Source organism: Sapajus apella, unplaced genomic scaffold (assembly GCF_009761245.1).
Source record: "Sapajus apella isolate SASKATOON/1434 unplaced genomic scaffold, GSC_monkey_1.0 scaffold128, whole genome shotgun sequence".
In the NCBI taxonomy this organism is placed as follows: domain Eukaryota; kingdom Metazoa; phylum Chordata; class Mammalia; order Primates; family Cebidae; genus Sapajus; species Sapajus apella.
The window spans coordinates 3,904,197-3,922,813 of NW_022437068.1; the positions used below are offsets into that span (position 1 = coordinate 3,904,197).

General features: G+C 42.3%; 1 protein-coding gene across 13 annotated transcripts in view; it reads left to right on the forward strand.

The window, feature by feature from the left end:
* NR2C2 (nuclear receptor subfamily 2 group C member 2) overlaps nt 1-18,617 on the forward strand; it is a 90,139-nt gene that overhangs the window by 43,880 nt on the left and 27,642 nt on the right. For 8 of the 13 annotated variants that reach the window (XM_032262353.1, XM_032262350.1, XM_032262354.1 and 5 more), the window contains 4 exons: nt 3,905-4,015; nt 4,585-4,641; nt 13,703-13,903; nt 16,242-16,344. In XM_032262353.1, the coding sequence (XP_032118244.1) occupies nt 3,944-4,015; nt 4,585-4,641; nt 13,703-13,903; nt 16,242-16,344 (433 nt within the window). In that variant the 5' untranslated portion in view covers nt 3,905-3,943. Of the gene's footprint in view, nt 1-3,164; nt 4,016-4,584; nt 4,642-7,013; nt 7,381-13,702; nt 13,904-16,241; nt 16,345-18,617 lie in introns of those variants that run through there. The other 5 variants (XM_032262356.1, XM_032262352.1, XM_032262344.1 and 2 more) reach the window with 4 other exon arrangements.

Sequence of the window (18,617 nt, forward strand, 5' to 3'; positions counted from 1 at the left end):
CGGAGGTTGCGGTGAGCCGAGATCACGCCATTGCCCCCCAGCCTGGGAAAAAAGGGCAAAACCCCATCTAAAAAAAAAAAAAAAAAGATTTTGTACCTTTTGACCTGACTTTCATCTCCCCATTTCCACTCCCCCTCAGCCTCTGTAACTACCAGTTTACTCTGTTTTTACGAGTTTGATTCTTTTAGATTCCACATGTAAGTGAGAACATACGGCATTTGTCTTTCTGTGCCTGGCTTATTTCACTTACCATAATGTTTTCCAGTTCCATCCATGTTGTCAGAAATGACAGAATTTCCTTCTTCTTAAAGGCTGAATAGTATTCCATTGTGTATATATACCACGTTTTCTTTTTCATTCATCTGTTGATGGACACGTTAGTTGATTATATAGCTTGGCTGTTGCAAACAGTGCTGCAGAGAACATGGGAGTTCAGACATCTCTTCGACAAACTGATTTCAAATCTTTTGGGTAAATACCCAGAAGTCTGATTGCTGGATTCCACACTGTTTTAATTACTGTAGCTTTGCAAATATATTTTGAAATCAGGAAGTGTGAGTCCTCCAATTTTGTTCTTTTTCAAGATTGTGGATATTCTGGGTCCCTTGTATTTCCATATGAATTTTAGAATCAACTTGTCCATTTATGCAAAAAAGCACTTTACATTCTGATAGGGAATGCATTGAATCTGTATATCAATTTGGGGAATGTCATCATCTTAACAATATGAACACAAATTACTTCATTTATTTAGATGTTTTAAATTTCTTTCTTTCTTTTTTTTTTTTGAGTCGGAGTTTTTCGCTCTTGTTACCCAGGCTAGAGTGCAATGGCGCAAACTCGGCTCACCGCAACCTCCGCCTCCTGGGTTCAGGCAATTCTCCTGCCTCTGCCTCCTGAGTAGCTGGGATTACCGGCACGTGCCACCATGCCCAGCTAATTTTTTGTATTTTTAGTAAAGACGGGGTTTCACCATGTTGACCAGGATGGTCTCGATCTCTTGACCTCGTGATCCACCCGCCTCGGCCTCCCAAAGTGCTGGGATTACAGGCGTGAGCCACCGCGCCCGGCCCCCGATGTTTTAAATTTCTAATAGCAATATTTTATGGTTTTGAATATACAAATCTTGAATTTCTTTTTGTTAAATTGATTTATTTCTAAATATCCTTTTTGATGCATGGTCAGTGGGATTACTTCCTTAATTTAATTTTCAGGTTGCTAATTACTAATACATAAAAATAGAATTGATTATTGATTTTCAGGTTGCTAATTACTAATACATAAAAATAGAATTGATTATTGTGTTTTTGTTCTTAGTTTTTTTGTTTTTTTTTTTTTTTTTTTTGAGACAGAGTTTTGCTCTTGTCACCCAGGCTAGAGTACAATGGCGCAGTCTTGGCTTACTGCAACCTCCGCCACCTGGGTTCAAGCAATTCTCCTGTCTCAGCCTCCTGAGTAGCTGGGATTACAGGTACCCGCCACCACGCTCAGCTGATTTTTGTATTTTTTAGTAGAAATGGGATTTTATCGTGTTGGCCAGGCTGGTCCTGAACTCCTGACCTCAAGTAATTCACCTGCCTCAGCCTCCCAAAGTGCCAGGATTATAGGCGTGAGCCAGTGTGTCCGGCCTTGTTTTTTGTTTTTGAGGCAGACTCTTGCCCAGGCTATGTAGTAACACGATCATGGCTCACTGCAGCCTAGAACTTCTGGGCTCAAGCAATCCTCTGAGTACCTGGGACTTAGCCTCCCGAGTACCAGAGACTTACAGGCTTGCACCATCACACACAGCTAATTTTTTAATTTTTTTGTAGAGACAGGGGTCTTGCTTTTTTATCTGGACTGGTCTCAAACTCCTGACCTCAAGTGATTCTTCCTCTTCGGTCTCCCAAAGTGCCGAGGTTACAGGCTTGAGCCACTGTACCTGGCTGATTTTTTATTTTGATCTTATGTCTTGAAACCCCTCTACTAGATCTGATGGTTTTGGGGTGTGTGTGTGTGTGTGTGTGTGTGTGTGTGTGTGTGTGTGTGTGTGGATTCTGTGGGATTTTTTGTATATGAGATAATGTTATTTGGAAACAGAGATAGTTTTCTTCTTTTGTATTCGGAATGTTTTTATTCTTTTTCTTTGCTAATTGCCCTGGCTAGAACCTCTAGTGAAATGTTGAGTAGAAGTAGAGAGAGCAGAGGTCCTCATCTTGTTCCTAACCTTAGAAGGAAAGCTTTTAGTCTTTTACCACTAAGTATACTGTTAGCTGCGAGTATTTTATAGAGACCCTTTATCAGATTGAGAACTTTCCTTTTGTATATCGTTTGTTGAGTGTTTTTATCATGAATTTTATCGTGAGTTGGATTTTGTTTAATGCTTTTTCTCCATCAGTTGAAATAATTGTGCGGCTTCTGTCCTTTATTCCTTTAATGCGATGTATAGAACTGTTTGATTTTCATATTTGAACAAGCCTGCATCCCTGAGATTAAAGTAAACCCCACTTATTCGTGGTATGTAATCCTTTATATACCACTGGATTCAGTTTGCTAGTGTTCTGTAGACGATTGTTTGCAACTCTTTTTCGTAAGAGGGATGGGTCTGTAGTTTTCTTTTCCTGTGATGTCTTTGGTTTCAGTATTAGGTAATATTGGCTTCACAGAATTAGGTAGTGTTTTCTTCTAATTTTAGGAAGAGTTTATAAAGTATCACTTCGCAATACACTTTTTTTTTAGTAGGAATTTCGCTCTTGTTGCCCAGGCTGTAGTGCAATGGCACAATCTCGGTTCACTGCAACCTCTGCCTCCTGGGTTTGAGCAACTCTCTCTCCCAAGTAGCTGGGATTACAGGCACACACCACCACACCTGGCTAATTTTGTATTTTCAGTAGAGACAGGGTTTTACCATGTTAGGCTGGTCTCTAACTCCTGACCTCCAGTGATCCACCTGCCTCAGCCTCCCAAAGTATTGAGATTACAGGCGTGAGCCACTATAGCCAGCCCACAATACACTTTTTTTTTCTGTTGCCCAGGCTGGAGTGCAGTGGCACGATCTCTGCTCACTGCAACCTCTGGCTCCCTAGTTCAAGTGATCTTCCTGCATCAGCTACATGAGTAGCTGGGATTACAGGTGCACCACTGTGCCCGGCTTTTTTTTTTTTCTTTTTTTTTTTGGTATGCGGAAATGGGGTTTTACCATTTTGGCCGGCTGGTCTCAAACTCCTGACCTCAAGTGATCCGCCCACCTTGGCCTCCCAAAGTGCTGGGATTACAGGTATGAGCCACCACAACCAGCCACAATATGCTTTCTATCAAGAAAAAAATATATCTGCCTGCTTCAAATACCCAGATGGTCACTCAGCACCTTGAACCTTGCCTTTCGTATAGGTATTGACTAAATTTCAGACCCTATGGTCCAGACAGGCTTTTCCCAGCTCCATCCCACTGGGGCTGAGAAATTATCAGAACCCCTTCATAAGTACTAATTCCAGTAGTTTTCAGTGTAATGTTGGTTTTGTTTGTCATCCCCTGCTGTGTTGTGAGAGCCTTTCTCGGGAAATCATCATCTTAAAGGAGTGTTTTACGGGTGACTTTAGAGACAGGGATAACATTCAAAGATCGTCTATAAAATGTTACTTTGGTAGGTTTTTACTTTATTAAAGTGTGCAGAGCAGAACTGCAAATTCCTTTGGTTTCTTCTTGCATTTCCAACATTAGAAACAGCTGTTTTAAGGTTGTATTTTCCCGGGGGCATCCTGTAGCAACATCTCATTGATTCCTTTGTCATCCTTCTGGGTCCATACCTCAGAACCACACAAGTTTATCATCCCAGGCCACAGTGAAAGCAAGAGGTATGGTCTACAGGCCACCACTGGGCATTATTCTGAACCCCCTTGTGATCCAGCCCACTTCTCGCCCACAGGTAACACGTACACAGACCTCTCGGCCAGAATCTCCAGGGATGACCAGCCCCTCCCCACGCATCCAGATAATCTCCACCGACTCTGCTGTAGCCTCACCTCAGCGCATTCAGGTACCTGCACCAGTCCTACTTGGTTCCAGCTACCTGCCTTTCCTGAACCCTTTCCAAAAACAAACCTGCCTAAGGGTTTCACTAAGGAGTTGTGCCTCTTCAACATCAAATATAGTACAACCTCATTGATTCTTTAAAAAAATTAAAGAAACGCTTACGTTTATTTAACTTACATTTAAAGCAAAAGCCTGAACTGTTGTTTCAGACTATTGGGATGAAGTACCATTTTATTACTTACTTGCTTCCAAATTGAGAGGCAGTATATCTTAATATGTAATTAACAGGAAGGGCCGCCACTTGAAGTCAAATCCAGTGCCCCACTTAGCTTTTTTGACCTTGGCCAATTAACTTTTTAATGCCTCACTTTCTTCATTTGGAAAATATACATAATAGTAGTACCTGCCTGACAGAGTTATTATGAAGGATCAAAGGGATATTGCTTATAAAGTGCTTAGAACGGCCTGGCACATAATAATGTTCAGTGTGTACTAATGATATAATAAATATTATTAATATTATTGTCATTATTAACTAATCAATATTCACTTATGGGAAGTTGTCTTCCCCAGGGCTCTGAACCTGCCTCTGGCCCATTGAGTGTTTTCACCTCTTTGAACAAAGAGAAGGTAGGTTTATCAAGCTTGTAGACAAAAAGCTGGGAGGAAGGGATAAGATATTGATGACAAAGATTTATTGTTATCTCAACAAGCTGAACCAAAAAGCCAATTATAACTGTTGATTTCTCTGTTTTTCTCCTTGCAGTTCTATCAGTTTTTGCCTCGTTATATCTTTTTGGAGAACTGACCCCTTGCTATTTATTTATTTAACAGGATTTCACTATGTTGCCCAGGCTGGTCTTGAACTTCTAGTCTCAAGCAACCCTCCTGCCTCCACTTCCCAAAGTGCTGGGATTACAAGCATGAGCCACCATGCCCAGCCGTCCCTTTCTTATTATAAGTTTATTTTCCTTGTTCTGAAGTCTGCTTTGTCTGAAATTGCTATTGTTCCTCCAGCTTTCTTTTTATTAGTGTTAGTTGCTAGCACAGTATAACTTTCTCTATGCTTTGACTTTTTTCTTTTTCTTTTTTTTTTTTTTTTTTTTTGAGATAGGGTCTCACTCTGTTACCCAGACTGGAGTACAGTGGCATAAACACAGCTCACGGTAGCCTCTACCTCACAGGCTCAAGCCATCCTCCCATCTCCACTTCCCGAGTAGCTGGGACTACAGGCACATACCACCATGCCTGGACACACACACACACACACACACACACTTTTTTTTTTTTTTTTTTTTTTTTTCTGTATAAGTGGGGTTTCACCATGTTGCCAAGGCTGGTCTCAAACTCCTGAGCTCAAGCAATCCACCTGCCTCAGCCTCCCAAAGTGCTGGGACTACAGGTGTGAGCCACTGTGCCTGGTTGAATTTTTTTTTTTTTTTTTTTTTTTTTTTTAGAGAGCCTTGCTCTGTTGCCCAGGCTGAAGGGCACTTAATTCACAGACAGGATCATAGGGCATTACAACCTCAAACTCCTGAGCCCAAGCTATCATCCTGCCTCAGCCTCTCAAGTAGTGGGGACCACAGATGTGCACCATTGTCAGCTACTGCATCCCTTTATTTTGCATCTGTCTGTGTCTTTATACATAAAATGGGTCTCCTGTAGGCAGTATGTATTGGGGGAGCTTGATTTTTTTTTTCCCATTTTTTTTTTTCCTATTTCCTATATAATTTCACAAGGGTCTTGTGTTTTTACCCAGCTGACAATCTGTCTTTTCATTGGTGCATGTGGATCATTCACATTTAGAGTGATTATTGATATATTTGGATTAATATCCTCCATCTAGGCCAGGCACAGTGACTCATAACTGTAATCTCATCACTTTGGAAGGCTGAAGAAGGCTGATCACTTGAGCCCAGGAGTTTGAGACCAGCCTGGGAAACAGTGAGATTCGGAAGGCTGAAGAAGGCTGATCACTTGAGCCCAGGAGTTTGAGACCAGCCTGGGAAACAGTGAGATTCTGTCTCTACAAAAAAAAACACTAAAAATTAGCCAGACATGGTGATGCATTCCTGTAGTCCCTATTTGGGAGGCTTTGGTGGGAGGATTGCTTGAGTCCAGGAGGTTGAGGCTGCAGTGAGCTATGATCATGCTGCTGCACTCCATCCTGGGCCACAGAGCGAGACCCTGTTTCAAAAAAATAAATAAAATAATAATTCAAAGCCATTCATACCAGCTAAAATTTATACTTAAACAAAAGATTTGTTTATCTTTTTGCAAAGGTCAGGACTTGTTTACCTTTTTACAAACCTTTTTTAAAGAAGGTTTCTTTTACCCTTTTTATTTTTAGTCAGTCTCTTTGCTATTATCTTTTGGTATGCTCTTATATACTCTGACCTATCTTATAAACTTAATATATAGTCTATGTGTAAATTCTATATATACTATAGGAAATTGTGTTTATGTATATGAGTGGGTAGGTGGGTGAGTGTGTATATATAAATAGTATAGGAAATCCGAAGAGCTGGTTTTGGGTGGGCAGACAAAACCTAGAAGGGATTCTCATTGTACTCAGAAAGAAATCCCAACATGGAGCAGGGTCATCCTACCTCCCTCTTAAGGCTCTTGGGCCATGCTGGTTGTCCATGGGCCTGATAGCAGTTCCCAAGAGTTTGTTCCCCCTAGGGCTTTCCATATGCCAGAAAATTTCTCTTTGCTGAGAAAACTAAAATTTATTTGGCTGCTGTCTTCTCAGCCTTGAGTCTGCTCTTTTTTGTTTTTTTTTTTTGAGTTGGAGTTTCACTCTTGTCGCCTAGGCTGGAGTATGGTGGCACAGTGTCAGCTCACTGCAACTTTCTGCCTCCCAAGTTCAAGTGATTCATCTGCCTCAGCCTCCCAAGTAGCTGGGATTACAGACATGCGCCACCATACCTGGCTAATTTTGTATTGTATTTTTTTTTTGGTAGAGACAGGGTTTCATCATGTTGGACAGGCTGGTCTCAAACTCCTGACCTCAGGTGATCCGCCCTCCTCAGCCTCCCAAAGTGCTGGGATTACAGGCGTAAGCCACCATGCCACCCAGCCCAAATCTTGTCTTAAACGTCACCTTGTCACAGAGACTTTCCCTGACCTCTCTTTCTAAAGTTAAGTACTTTTGTTGTTCAGGGTTACCCCAACCTGATCTTTTCCCTCATAACTTGTACCATAGATTGAAATTGTTTACTGACTGGTTTGTTTCCTTGTTTATTGCCAGTCTCTTCCACTGAACTAAAAGCTTCATGAGGGCAGGAGCCATCTTCATATGCCATTGTCTAGCACACTGCCTGACAAAGTAGACCCTCAGTAAATATTTGAGGAATGAATGAAAGAGTGAGTAAGCCATGGTAAAATGTCTTGACTTTTTCAACGGGAGCAATTTGATAAGATGAAAAGGTTAAGACAAGGCTGAATGAGGAAAGGAATATGTCAGAGTTTAGAGGGAAGAAATACTTTACCAAGGTCCTGTCATGTTCTGGGCAGTGTACCAAGCAGTTTCACACTCGTATCATTTCACTTTCCAAATCATCTTTTTCATAGATATATAAATGGAGATCAAGGGCTTATGTAACTGCTTCAAGTTGACACAGCTGGGAAGTAGTAAAGCAAGCATTCTGTTCATGTCTGTAGCCACCAAGCCCTGTCTCAGGTGTTTACAGTGAAAGAGGTGGCAAGATGAAGATAGGGGTGGACCTTAGCTTAGTAAAGTCAGTTCTGCCATAATGTGACATGTGTGTTCCTGAAAATTCCCACTCTTTGCCAAGACTGGAGAGACTGCCTCATCTAAAGGGGTAGCCAACCCACACCCAGCTCCAGCCACCTGGCACCATGGGGAGAACTTGAGCCCAGGATGACGTGAGCTTCCAGTTTGTCAAGAGAACTATAAATCTGATTGTTATGGGAAATACTCAGTTTTTGGATGTTAGCAACTAGTTTTTTAAAAAAAATTTAGGAGGCTGAGCACAGTGGCTCACACCTGTAATCCCAGCACTTTGGAGGCAGAGGTAGGTGAATCACTTGAGCTCAGGAGTTCAAGATCAGCCTGGGCAACATAGTGAGATGTCATCTCTACAAAAAAGGCAAACATTAGTTGGGTATGGTGACACGAGCTTGTAGTCAAAGTTACTTGTGAGATTGAAGTGAGGATCACTTGAGGCTGGGAGGTGGAGGTTGTAAAGAGATAACATCGTGCTACTGCACTCCAGCCTGGGTGACAGAGCAAAGACCTGATCTCAAGGAAAAAAAAATTTTTTTTGGATAGTCAAGTTATCCAGTGGCTGGTTTTCGCCTTCAGGCCATTTGTTGGCAGGCTCTTCTTTACAACAGAGATGTTAAGCTGGCTGGAACAGAGTGGGTAACATGGGGGAGAATGGTGGTGTGTCAGATCATTCCATAGTCCTTTGGGATTAGAACTAGAGAGGACCTTAGCTTAGTAAAGTTAATACTGCTATAATGTGACGTGTGTTCCTGAAAATTCCCATACTTTGCCAGGATTGTGTAGTGAAAACCACAGGACTTTTGGGGAAAAATGAGATTAGTGGCACAATACTCAAAAACTTTGCCAGTAACACATTAAAAAACAGATAGTGAATCTAATAAAACCTGCAAGTGGTTAAATACATAGTGACTAATAAATACGGCACTTTACCTTGAAAAAACCCTCCAGTTTCTTTGTGGAGGTAGGTATAGGGAGGATTGCATCTCATGAGTTACTGTGAATTGTGGACACAGGGTGACCTGAAATCACCAGATGGATTAAATGTGATTCATACTATGTGTACTGAGTATTCCTGCATGGATCACTTCAGCTAAATATTGTTTTCTGTTTACCTAGTGTTACTCATGGAAGAAACCACGCATAAACACAAAATCTGCATTATATGCAAATTATTCACTAACGTATCAATCTTGCTCAATAAATTCACCTTTTCACAACAAGCATAGCAGCTCTGACTGTATAGGTAGGCTATTGGGGGCCTTAAAAATCACAGAAAACACGACATTACTCCCTTTCCCCCAAGTAGTTATAGTTTACACTCAGGAAGTTAAGAACTTTTTTTTTTTAAAGACAGAGTATTGCTCTCTTGCCAGGCTGGAGTGTGTAGTGGCACAATCTTGGCTCACTGCAACCTCTGCCTCATGGGTTCAAGCAATTCTCCTGCCTCAGCCTCCCAGTAGCTGGGACTACAGGCATGTGCCACCATGCCCAGCTAATTTTTGTATTTTTAGTAGAGACAAGGGTTTCACCATGTTGGCCGGGATGGTCTCAATCTCTTGACCTTGTGATCCGCCCACCTCAGCCTCCCAAAGTACTGGGGTTACAGGCCTGAGCCACAGTGCTCGGCCTGGAAGTTAAGAACTTTTGTTGCAAGTAAAGAAATTAAATACAATTTGCTTCTTGTATTCGTTTCCCAGGCGGTCACAATAAATTACCACAAACTTGGTGGCTTAACACAATAGAAACTCATTTTTCCCAACCTTCTGGTGGCCAGAAGTCTGAAATCAAGGTATTGGCAGGGCCATGCTCTCTCAAGATTCTAGGAGAGTGTCCTTCCTTGCCTCTTCCTAGCTTCTGGTGGATCCCAGCAGTCCTTGGTATTCCTTGCTTGCTTGTAGCTGCATCACTCCAATCTCTGCCTCCATGGCCACATGGACTTGTTATAAGTCCATGTGGCCATGGAGGCAGAGATTGGAGTGATGACCAGTCACTGAATTAGGACCCACCCTAATGTAGTATGACCTCATCTTATCCTGATTACATTTGCAAAGGCCGTCCTTCCAAGTAAGATCATATTAATAGATACTGGGAATTCTGGCTGCAATATATCTTTTCATGGGGTACAGTTCTATACACAGTACCTCTCCTCCACAGCTGACTTAAATTTTAATGAGCTTGGATATATCCTTGCAGTGTTTCCTCTAGGTCATTAAATAGGAATCTATCTGTTAGTGTTTGTTAACAAGGTCTCGTCTGATGGTCACCTTTGTGTTCCAGTAGGGTATTCGGGATATTATTTTTTCTGCCTGCATTTTAAGATTTTTCATGGAAATGATCTCTCTAAATGAAGGATACAAATGTCTTAGGAGGGTGAAGATTAAGAAACACAAAAATTGGCCAGGTGCGGTGGCTCACACCTGTAATGCCAGTACTTTGGGAAGCTGAGGTGGGCGGATCACGAGGTCAGGAGATCGAGACCATCCCGGCCAACATGGTGAAACCCCATCTCTACTAAAAATACAAAAAAATTAGCTGGGCGTGGTGGCACATGCCTATAATCCTAGCTACTCGAGAGGCTGAGGCAGGAGAATCACTTGAACCAGGGAGTTGGAGGCTGCAGTGAGCCGAGAATGTGCCACTGCACTCCGGCCTGGATGACAGAGAGAGACTCTGTCTCAAAGAAAAAAAAAGAAAAGATAAAAAACCCAAAAATTATTACTAATTCATTGAATTTTTATGAGTGTGAGTCTTTGAGAAAAAAAGAAAATAATAATCTAGCCGGGTGCATTGGTTCTCACGTATAATCCCAATACTTTGGGAGACAGAGCACAAGGATCACTTGAGCCCAGATGTCTAAGACCAGCTTAGGCAACATAGTGAGACCGCATTTCTACAGAACAACAACAAAAAAAATTGCCAGGCATGATAGTGTTTACCTGTAGTCCCAGCTACCCTAGAGGCTGAGATGGGAAGATGGCTTGAGCCCGGGAGGTCAAGGCTGCAGTGAGCCAGGATCGTGCCACTGCACTTCAACGTGGGTAACAGAACGACACCCTCTCCCAAAAAAAACAATATTCTGAGCCTTTGGAGTATTTTATATACAGCTACTAAGAGCTGCTATGCCTGTCTGGAACCAGTCACTTCTGCCTCCCAACATCATACCCTGGCCCCATACCTGCCATACCTCAACCGTAGTGACTGGAGAAGAGCATAAAAGGAAATTACATGCTAGTTACCTGTGTGTGCTCAGGCACAGCACGGAGTCATCTATGAACACACAAGGGCAGAGGAATTACTAGTGTTGCCTTGGTTTTAGTTGGTAATTGAAGACCCTGTCAATCACATAACTATTTCATTTCTTAACAGGGAAAACAGTTTAGGAAGGAAGTAAGAATTGATAGACATGAGCCGGTATTGGTGGCTCATGACTAATCCCAGCACTTTGGGAGGCCAAAGCAGAAGGATCGCTTGAGCCCAGGAATTTGAGGCCAGCCTGGGTAACAAAATGAGACTCAATCTTTACAAAGAAAATTTCTAAAACAATTAGCTGGATGTGGTGGCATGTGCCTGTGGTCCCATCTACACGGAAGGCTGAGGCAAAAGGATTGCTTGGGCCCAGGAGGTTGATACTGCAGTGAGTCATTTTCATCCCACTGCACTCCAGTGTGAGTGACAAAGCAAGACTCTGTCTCAAAAAAAAAAAATTGATAGACAGTTGACTCACAGAGCTCAAGGTTATAAGGGCTTCCAAAGGCCAACTTGTTTATCTAAGGCAAGAACCCCCTCTGTGGCAGCTGAGACTGTGTCAACTAGCTCGTGTCTGCAGTCTTTCAGTTGAGCCTTGGGTAGGAAAGTTTTTTTAAAGATAATTCTTTTCACAAGGTTTTCTGTCTCATGTTTTATGTGTCTGGGGGACTCCAGGCATGCCACAGGTTGTAACAATGAAAAGTTCTTCCTTTTATTCCCTCCAAATCTGTTCTTGAGCCTTAAAGATCTTTTGCCTCTTTAGTTGGAAATGATGATATACTGGGGTTTGTCCCACAATCAGCTGAGAATTCAATCTTGTATCTGTCGTCCTATTGTGCTGTCCTCTCTGGTCTTGCACTCAGCTGTGTCCTGTAGCTTTGCCACATTTTTGCACAGTTTCCTCTTGCGTTTCATTCAAGTCTTTGCTCAGTGTCACTCACTCGGAGAGGTCTTTCCTCCTAAAGATGCATCCCAGCCTTCTTCCCAATGTCATGCTTTCTCTGTTTATTCTGCTTTTTGTTTTCTCCAGGGCATTTACACTGACTGATATTCTTTATTCATATTCAGTGTTCACAATCTATTTCCCCCACTAGAAGTTTAGTTTCATGAGGGTGGGACCTTTTTTTTGTTCACGTCCCTATTCCTAGTACCTAGAACAGTGCTTGACTCATAGTGGGTGCTCAATAAACATTTAAGTGATTGAATCTTTTCTTGCCTGTGTCATTTTATTTTGAGCCAGTCAACACTGTCTTGCTTTCCATATTGCAATCAGCAAAACTGCTGTGTTAGACTATATGAGTTTGTTGTCTCAACCTTAGAGTTCCATTTTTTTTTTTTTTTTCCTTTTTGAGATGGAGTTTCCCTCTTGTTGCTCAGGCTGGAGTGCAGTGGCGAGATATGGGCTCACTGCCACCTCCACCTCCCGGGTTTAAGCGATTGTCCTGCCTCAGCCTCCCTAGTAGCTGGGACTATAGACAACCACCACTATGCCCAGCTAATTTTTGTATTTTTAGTAAAGTCGGGGTTTTACCATGTTGACCACTCTGGTTTTGAACTCATGACCTCAGATGATCCTCCCACCTCAGCCTCACAGAGTGCTGGGATTACAGGCGTAAGCCACCATGCCTGGTCAGAGTTCCATTTCAAAAGTCTGTCAAGAGGTGGTACAGATGCTAGATCTGCCCATAAATGTGCTGTGCTGTGCTGTAGGAAACTGAGTTCCAGCCAGCAACATAGCACATTTCCCCTCACCCAGCACAGCAGCAGCAGCAGCAGATCAAGGGTCTGCTGGTTTCTTGAGGGAGACGTGGCAGTGCTGCAAGCCAGGAACACCTGGCGTAGGAGAGAGGCAGGATGGGGATTAGAACAACTTCAAAGAACTTCATGAACAAGAATAAGAGAGTCGTTCTTGTCATAGCAACTATTATTTGTGGTGACTGATGAAATTAGACAAGGACTATGTGAAGAGCAAGGCTTTTGAAGAGTGAGAACTCCCAGAGGAATAAAGGTCAAAACTTTTCCAGACTCAGTGCCCACTGCCTTCAGTGCATCCTATAATCTTTTATTGTCTTCTTTCCACGTGCTGGCCCTTGTGCTGGGCCTGGGGATGTAGCAGTGAATCAGATGTAGTCGCTATTCTTAAAGATCTCAGAGTCAGAAAGTGGGAGTGAAGGAGGTGGGTGGTCAGTCAATGGTGAGTTGAGTGTGTTTCAGCAAGGGTCTCCCTGTAATTCTCTCAACTTAAGGCAATATTATTTACAGGACCTTTTCAAAAGAGGCCATCCTTGAAGCAGTCATTCCCAGGTTTTTGGATTTTGCAGATCAGTAGCATTTCAAAAGAATAAGGATTGCCTACATTTTTTATTAAGTGAATACAAGGACTTTTCAAAAAGTTAAACCTATCATCTATTACTTATTATTGCCTTCATTTCATAAAAGAAAAGGCATTTTAATTCTGCAAACAGTAGAAAAGATATAGTCCTAGACTAAAATTAGCTTTATAAAAATTTGTTTCTGAAAAGCTCACTATTATGTTTTATTTTTCTCAGTTCACCATGAACTGGTGAAACCGCATGTTAGACAGCATTAATTCAAGGGCTGGTGTTTAGTAGTCACCACTTTGAGCATCACCTGCAAATGCATGGGTCTTGTGACACTCCATGAGAGCAGCCTCCATGTTGTGTCTTATAGATTGTCACAGACCAGCAGACAGGACAGAAGATCCAGATAGTCACCGCAGTGGACGCCTCTGGATCCCCCAAACAGCAGTTCATCCTGACCAGCCCAGATGGAGCTGGAACTGGGAAGGTGATCCTGGCTTCCCCAGAGACATCCAGTGCCAAGCAACTCATATTCACCACCTCAGACAACCTCGTCCCTGGCAGGATCCAGGTAAGGCCTTTGAACAGGTATTTGTTTCAGCATTTATGCTGTTGAACTTGTTCTTACATCTGCTGTGGAGGCCAAATCTATCCGTGGAAAGTTCTGTGGGGACCTGCAAACATGGCAAATTGCTGCTTTGGCCAGAGTAATAAACCAGCAAACCAGTGGCAAGGCCCAGAAGACAGTGAACTGTAAGACTCAGGATGGAAGTACAACCAGGAAGTTAGTGGCCACAGGAGACTAGCTTGAGAAAGCTGGCACTGAGGCCACTGGAGAATTTTTCTTACCTAAGGCCATCAAGTGGCAGCGCTTGATATTTTAAAGGCACCACCTAGGGCTAACTACAGCCAGCAAAGAACTGACTTGTCCAGATCATCAGGTCTGTGGCGCCAGCTTTTCATTCTGTCTTTATGTGCCACTGTGTCCTAATCGCTCTGGGACCCTGAATTCTTATCTCTATCTCTGCCCTGGTTCTTCCTGCTCTGGCAAAGTAGGATGGGGTTGAGGACGTCTATATCAAGGAAAACAACAAGCGTTGAAGGAAAGCAGGGTTGTTTCTCAGCATGAGGCTGGGAAGCATAGAATCTCCATACCCAACACCTAGAGAACAGAGACTCAAAGTTAGTATCCCATGATGGCCAAACACGGAACATGCTTTGTCAGGGTTGTGTTTAATTTTTTTTTCATTTTTCATAAAATATGCATAACATAAAACTTAACCATCTTAACCAACTTTAGGTGTACAGTTCAGTGACATTAAGTAGATTTACATTGTTGTGCCACTATCCAGCTCTGTAACTCTTTTCATCTTCCTAAGCTGAAACTCTGTACTCATTGAACAGTACCTCTCCCCCTCCTCCAGCCCCTGGTAACCACCATTCTGCTTTCTGCCTTCATGAATTTGATTACTCTGGGTACCTTATATAAGTGAAATCAGCCTTTTTATGACTGGTTTGTTTCACCCAGCATAAAAGTGAAGCTTTATCCATGTTGTAGCATGTGTCAGAATTTCATCCCTTTTAAAGGCTGAGTAATATTCCACTGTATATATAGATCATATTTTTTTGTATCTCTTCATCTGTTGGTGGACATATAAGTTGCTTCCACATTTTGGCTATTGAATTAATTAATGCCACTAAGAATCTCTGTTTTGGGTGGGGATGTTCTACGAAGAAACCTAAGGAAGGGAAGAATTTTTTAATATGTTCAGCTTTTAGATCTGTTCTTTTAGACACCTTAGACTGCACTTAGTAAATACTGTCTCATCCTTCCTTTCCCGGAGTACACTGTGATCATCTGAAATCAGAATTCCTTCCTCCTTCTTTAGAGTACTCCTTGTCTGTGAAAGAATGGCTGTTGATTTTGTTGCATGTTTCACAAGAGGTGATTCTACATAATGGTTTCTGTATGTGTACCTACCATGTATAAATAATTTTAAGGCTTATTGTTGGCTCAAATTCAAGTACATTTTAAAATAATAGCTATTTTCACTTTCTCATACTGATATCAGTTATAATATTCTCCCAGATGAATTGCTTCACCTAAATAATCACCACAAATGAGGGAAAGGAAGATAGCCGGTTTCAAAGCTCATTTGTTCTCATTCAGCTCACCACCACCTGCCTCAATAGGAGTCCTAGTTATTTAATTAATAAAGTTTGGTTATTTCTCTGTCAATACACCTCTTTGCATACATTCAAGTTGTTTTATGGGAAGAATCTTAAATATCTTTATTTTGAAGCACCTGTGTGTAATTCCCCACACGGCCTGCAATGTTGGGTGGCTGTAGTAGCCGGATAGAAGAGTAGATCAGTGGAGACCAGCTCCTGACCCTGGGAAACCACCCACCTGATAATCAGTACGGATGAGTGGCAGAGCCATTCTGGGTGTCAGATTAAGTTGTCATCTGGAGTTTTCCCAGTTCTGTCCAGAGTTCTCCTATTTAGAAACCCAACATTGAGAATTTATAGTTAAACATCACTTTGCTTAGTGATCTGGTTTTTTTGTTTTTTTGTTTTTTGAGACGAGGTCTCACTGTGGCTCAAGCTGGAGTACAGTGGCACAATCTTGGCTCACTACAACCTCTACCTCCCAGGTTCAAGTGGTTCTCCTGCCTCAGCCTCAAATAGCTGGGATTACAGGCGCATGCCACCACACCCAGCTAATTTTGTATTTTTAGTGGAGACAGTGTTTTACCATGTTAGCCAGGCTGGTCTCGAACTCCCAACCTCAGGTGATCCATCCGCCTCAGCCTCCCAAAGTGCTGGGATTACAGGCATGAGCCACCGCACCTGGCAGTGATCTGGTTTTTAATTGGCATCCCTGTTTATTTCCTGGTTTCTCTCAGATTGTCACGGATTCTGCCTCTGTGGAGCGTTTACTGGGGAAGACGGACGTCCAGCGGCCCCAGGTGGTAGAGTACTGTGTGGTCTGTGGTGACAAAGCCTCTGGTATGTAATTCCAGGTTATGATGGCACTTAACATGGGCCAACAGCATGAAGTAACAGTTGTGAGGTGGGGTGGTAGTTAATTTAGAAAGATCATTTTCTGTAGGTTTGTAGGTTTCAAATACGAATTCCACTTTTCCTACTGGGGTAGTGATGTAAATAAATAAGGCAGTTTGTCAGGTAATTAGACATCAAAAGGAAAAGTCAAGAAACAATTTCTATGATTTGTAAATCTTGGTTGAGTGTGTAGTATGTATGTGCTGCTAAAAATGTATTCTTTAATCTCATTAACATTTGTACAGCACTTTGCTATTTTACAAGATATATAATTTGTATAATCCCTGTTCATCCTAACTGTAACTATCTCTGTCATCCCCTCACTATAACCCACTATAAATACTGCTGTAATGAAGCAGGAGGAGGCATGTGATTCCAGCTAGAATCCCAGGATCAGGAAAGGCCCCACAGAGGCAGTCACATCTGGGAGACTTAGTGATTATGTACACAGTGATTGAAGCAGGAGGAGGGCATTTCAGCTAGTAGAAACAGGGCCTAGAGTTTAAGGTCTATACCCATGGTGTCCTTGGGAGAGAGCTTGTAGGGTTCTGTGATTACAATTGGGTAAAGTGAGACTGAAGAAGATACCTGGCCCAAAAATTCAAGTGTTGGTCTGCTTGTACTAGGTGGGGATCCATAGAAGGTTAGTGAGGCAGACAGGAAGGAATGGAGAAGTATTTGATAAGAACACAGTACCAGGGCACAGGTGTGTGTTCTAAGATGGCTGCTTGGTTCCACTTTATTCTCTGGTCACAAAATTCACAGGAACGTTGGACACTTCGTAGTCCTAGTTTTTTGTTTGTTTCTGTTTTGTTTTTTAAAAAGGAGGTTAGACCAAGCCTCTTAGTAAGACAGTCCCAGGCAAGCATCTATAGAAGATCAGAAGCTTCAATTTCCCTTCTGTGGTGGTGACACCATTTCTCTGCCAGTGGTGCCTGCCTCTGCTCCCACCCTTTGTCTTGGTAAACCCAGCCCATCCTACCCCTTCTCTGAAGCCCTCACCTACCCCAGTAGGTAGATAGACAGTGCAGCCACTGATTCAGATTTCCCCTTCCTAGAGATTTCTCTAATCGCTTGTTGCATACTCCTATAATTCACTCTTTAGAGGCCTGTCTTCCCCATCAGAATGTCAGAGCAAAAATCATGTCTTACCATGTATTCCTGTCTTCTTGCTCAGCAAGGAAAGGCACTCTGCAAAGTTTTGAACAAATAAATGAAGCATGAATATAACAAAAGGGCCACAGAATCTGCTTGACTTCCCCATTTGTCAGTCTTCTTCTTAGCTTAAAGGAAAGGCCTAGTCACAGGGTCTTGGTGCCAGTCTCCTGATATTAATGTCACTCAAAGGGATAGAGAACTCAAGGAAATACACTGCAAAGAAAGGAAAAACAATATTACAGAAGGCACTTTACCACAACTATTCTTAAAAGAATAGGACTGTTATTCCAATTGCACACTTGGAAAATGGTTTTGCACACTTGGAAAATGGTTTTGCATACTAGAGCTTAGAACAATGGGATTCTCTGTAGCCACCATAAATGGTAATCCTATGAAATGTATCCTTCTTGGCAATGTAGCTATGAAATTGGATTATACAAACAAGACAGAATCAAAAGAGCATGTCCGTGGTCAGTCTCAGCTGGAAACAAATGAGGAATAATGTATGTGAAAGTGCTTTCTGAATAGCAAAACTAAACTGAAGGAGGGGGCACTTTTTTTGTTGTTTGTTTGAGACAAGAGTCTCACTCTGTCACCCAGGCTGGAGTGCAATGACACAATCTCAACTTACTGCAGCCTTCACCTCCTGGGTTCAAGTGATTCTCCTGCCTTAGCCTCTGGAGTAGCTAGGACTACAGGCGCTCACCACCATGCCTGGCTAATTTTTGTAGTTTTAGTAGAGACAGGGTTTCACCATATTGGCCAGGCTGGTCTCAAACTCCTGACCTTGTGATCTGCCTACCTCGGCCTCCCAGAGTGCTGGGATTATAGGCATGAACCACTGCACCCAGCTGGGGGTACTTTCTAATGTCTGTGATAGTTAAAAGTTGGAGATACCATGCAGACTGTACACATGACAAGGGGTTAATATCCAGAATATATAAGGAACTTAACAGCAAAAACAAACAAAAAAAAACAATTTTAAAATGGGCAAAATATCTTAATAGACATTTCTCAAAAGAAGACATAGAAATGGTCAACTGTTATATGAAAAAATGCTC